General features: G+C 49.9%; 1 protein-coding gene across 1 annotated transcript; it reads right to left on the bottom strand.

Annotated features, from left to right (window-relative positions):
• Positions 1–2,714: 2,714 nt before the first annotated feature.
• Positions 2,715–3,791, bottom strand: LOC104273297 (P2Y purinoceptor 2-like). The gene has a single exon (XM_009868587.1). It carries the CDS (start codon positions 3,789–3,791, stop codon positions 2,715–2,717), a length of 1,077 nt encoding a protein of 358 aa, XP_009866889.1.
• Positions 3,792–4,017: the final 226 nt, after the last annotated feature.

Genomic DNA, 4,017 nt, shown 5'->3' with positions numbered 1-4,017 from the left:
CATCCAGAGCCAGGAGGAGAAAACTTATCTCTTGGGGTGACCAACTCCGCCATCATCTCCTACAGGAGTTCAGATGCTGGAGGTATCTACTGTGAGTCCCAGGTGTGGACAGCTCTATCTGGAGCTTGAAACATGTCTGTGACATTCAACAACCTGGTTTCTAGCCCCAGTATCCTCTCTTCTTTGTACATACCAGAGGACATGGCAGAAGAGTGCTCACAGTACAAATAAATTTATATTCTAGAAGAAATCTGAGGCATTTGCACGTTACAAAAATAAAAATATACAGTCATTGTCACAAAAAACCACTTTTTTTTTAGTATAAGTTAGTGCTTTTACAAACAAAAAAAAACATTTCTATGTACAAATTTCCAGTTGGTACCTCTCCAACCGCTCTACATCTGAACAGTGGTGCTAGTGAGGGATCAGGATCACAGAGGGATCCCCTGATGGGACTGGCAGAGTTGTCCAAATTGAAGCCAGCTGACTCCAGCTCAAAAAAAAAGGTGGGATCGCCGAGCAGGACCGCAGGAGTGAATTTTGAAGCACGTTGTTGAATTATTCAGAGCACGTAACATTGTGTGCATGATGCTTTTTAGCAAGTGTGGGAGACCAGGCAAGACCTGGCCTGGAGTAATGTTTGTACCAGTTCGGCTTTTCGGTTGAATTAATTTCTCCCAATTATTTGTCTCGCCCCGGTGACTGCGCCGTGACCCTCCCCATAAAGCCAAGCTCCCTTCACAGGCGCAAGTCAAAAAAGGTGCTGCCGTGGTGCAAGTCCTATCTGAACCCAACCCTGCCCTCAAAGTTCACTCGTGGATGAGATGAACCACCCTACAAATGTCACATTTTTCTTTCCCAATGGTGTTCAGAGCTGAGACGGTCCCTTTCTTTGCCTCCTGTGGTTGGGACATTGTTGGCTGGGACAAGAGCCTTCCATGGGACCATGGCTTCATCCCCAGTTCACCCCGAATGGTGACAGTCACCCCTGACCGAACTTGTCTGTTTACACCGTGGCATGTCTTTATTTCCACCAAGCCACTTCATAAGAAGGAGGGATGGGAGAAACTAAGAAGAGGTCTGAGGAATTGATCTAAACCAGGATCTAATGTGTTTGCCTAATCATAAAATAAAGCCAGGGCTGCTTTTACAAAATACGACTCACCTAGTGCTGCAGCACCAGCAATTTTCATTTTTGGGGCGAGGAATCAGCATCCTCCTGGCAAGGCTGGGCAGTGAAACCATAAACCTGGGCTCCTGGCTCTCTAACCCAACAATTACGGAGAGAAAGACCAAGTGGACCTTCTGGTGAAGTGCTTTGTGGGTATTTTCTCCAGTTTACTTTGAACTGTCCTGGCTGACAGAGGATGCAATCCAGACAGGACTGGGGTTAAGCTCAGCACCCAGGGTTTAATGCTGCCAGATTTCCCAGGGAAGGTCCACACTCGTCAGTAAGGGACATGCTGATGGGCTTCATTGGAGAACTGGGATTACGAGGAGACCAGACGGCAACATCTCGGGGAGCATTTGGGGTGACAGCAAGCTGGTAAAGGACCCAGAAGTGTGTCCCCTCTGAGCAGCAACGAGGATGTGGCAGCACTCAGCCAAGGGGATGAGCAACGGTCGTCGCTCCTTTGCTGGAAACATGAGTCACCGGTAAAGGAGTTCAAAACAAGAAATTAAGAGCTCACCCTAAATTTTAATGAGTTAGATGTGGTTATTAAAGTCACCAGCCGAAAGGAAGCTACAGGTTCCTAAAAGCTTTTCAAGGGTGAATGTTGCCATTGGGACCATTCTTTTGGAAGATGGTGACCCCATGTTGCCATTGAGACCATTCTTTTGGAAGATGGTGACCCCATGTTGCCATTGGGACCATTCTTTTGGAAGATGGTGACCCCACTGGAGAAACCTACAGGGGACCTGCTTGATGGGACCAGTAAACTCCAGTGGGAAGATACCAGTATACTCCAGTGAGATGGAACCAGTGTGCTCCAGTGCGATGGAAGGTCCACCAACATCATTTTTAATGGGAAACCAGCCCTTGGACAGGAGCTAGGAGTCCCCCTCTGGCTCTGCCAGCAGATGCCGGGGGTTGAAGCTGGGAGAGAATTTCTTTAGGGATGCAAAGCTGTGGGAGACCCTTTCCCGCTGTGGGTGGTACTGGCGCTTGACATTTTCACTGGCCTGTTGAGCAGAACTGCAGCTGACTCTTCTCATTGACCAAAAGCCTCTCCTCCCTTGCCAAGGCACAGATAAATTCTTGCTACCTCTGTGCCAGGGAATCCGGAGAGAGGCAGATGGATTTCTTCAGGGAGACCTTTTGCACACGACATTTCTGCTTTAGAAAAATAATCTAGGATGTTCAGGGCATGATTTTTTTTTTTTTTTTTTTCCAAGATTGGCTTATTTGCAGATTTGGCTACCATGACAGAGGTCGCCCAGCCTCACTGGTGAGTGAGGTGCTGCTCGGTGCTGAACGGGGAGGCAGGCTTGGACAAACAGGCAGAGCTACAGGGTTTGTGTGTACAACCACAGTGGCATCTTCCCCAAAAAATGCATTTGAAACAGCAGCAAGCAGAGGAGAGCGTTTAACAGGGACCATGCTGAGGTGGGTGTGAGCCAAGGCAACCGCAAACACCAAAAGCCTTGGGCTCTGAAGCATCCTGACCTCCCTTCACACCTGGGAAGATGATGCTGGCTGTGCTGGAGAAGAATTAGGACTTCACACCCTTGGACAACGTGTCTGTCTCGTTGCTGGTTCCCAGGTGACTGTTGGGTACGACGCCCAGCGCCAGTTCATTTTGAAACTTCACTAGCACGTTGTTGCCCTTAAACTTCATAAATCGTTGTCCTGCTAAGAAATACAAAATGGGATCCAAGCAGCTGTTGGTGCTAGCTAGGGGACGAGTCACCTTATAGGCTAAGTTGATAGCATTGAGGGTCTCACAACTCAAGTCCCAGCTCCGGAAGGAGTAGTACAAGGTACGAGTGACGTGGAAAGGAAGAAAACAAACGATGAAGACCACCAAGACGATGATTATCATCTTGACCGACTTCTTTTTGGAGCGAGACAGCCGGGAGATCCCCCGAGTGGGCTGCAGCAGCCTCCGGGCCATTAAGCAGTAGCAGACAATGATGATGAGGAAAGGGATGCAGAAGAGCAGCACCAGCATCACCGAACTGTAAATGACAAACTGGCCAAAGAGGTCCTTGCTGGACGTGTCGTGGCAGGTGATGGTGTCACGCTTCACGCTGGTGGTGACGAAGAAGAGCACGGGCGACTGGCACACAATGGTCACCACCCACACGATGACGGACACCCTCCGGGCGTAGCGAACGTGTCCCCACTGCAGCGACTTGAGCGGGAAGCAGATGCCCAGGAATCGGTGGATGCTGATGCAGAGGAGGAAAAGGATGCTGCAGTAGAGGTTGGTGTAAAACAAGAAGCGGACTATCTTACACAAGCCCACGCTGAAGGGCCAGTTGTCCCCCATGGCATAATAATACACCAGGAGGGGCAGGGAGACCACGTAGAGCGTGTCAGACACGGCCAGGTTGAACATGTACGTGGTGGAGGCGTTCCAGGTCTTGATCCTAAAGATAAAGGCGTAGAGGGCCAGCAGGTTGAGAAAGAGCCCCACCACGCACACGATGCCGTAGGAGACAGGCAGCAGGACATACTTGAAGTCCTCATCAAATATACACTTGTAGGTGTTGTCCCCTGTGTCACCTGGGTCCAAGGAGCTGTTGATGTCTCTGGTCCAGGCTGGAGGAGTCGTCAGGTTCGCCATCATCCTGGGAGGAAAGCAAAGAGGCTGTAAGGACACAGAGGCAAGGGGTCTCTGGAAGGGGTGGGTTAGATGTGGAAACCCCAGTCGCACGATGCTGTGATGCCCTGAGTGGTCCATGCTGTCATTATTACTATATACTATTGCTACACCCTTCCCTTCTTCTCCCATCAAGGTTGCCATCAGTGCTTGGCTACGTCTATCTGAAAGTTGCCTCCTGCCAGCGCAT

This window comes from Apaloderma vittatum, unplaced genomic scaffold (assembly GCF_000703405.1).
Source record: "Apaloderma vittatum isolate BGI_N311 unplaced genomic scaffold, ASM70340v1 scaffold43104, whole genome shotgun sequence".
Classification (NCBI taxonomy): Eukaryota; Metazoa; Chordata; class Aves; order Trogoniformes; family Trogonidae; genus Apaloderma; species Apaloderma vittatum.
Note: the sequence above shows the minus strand (reverse complement) of the source record. Positions and strands in the feature narration are given on the sequence as shown.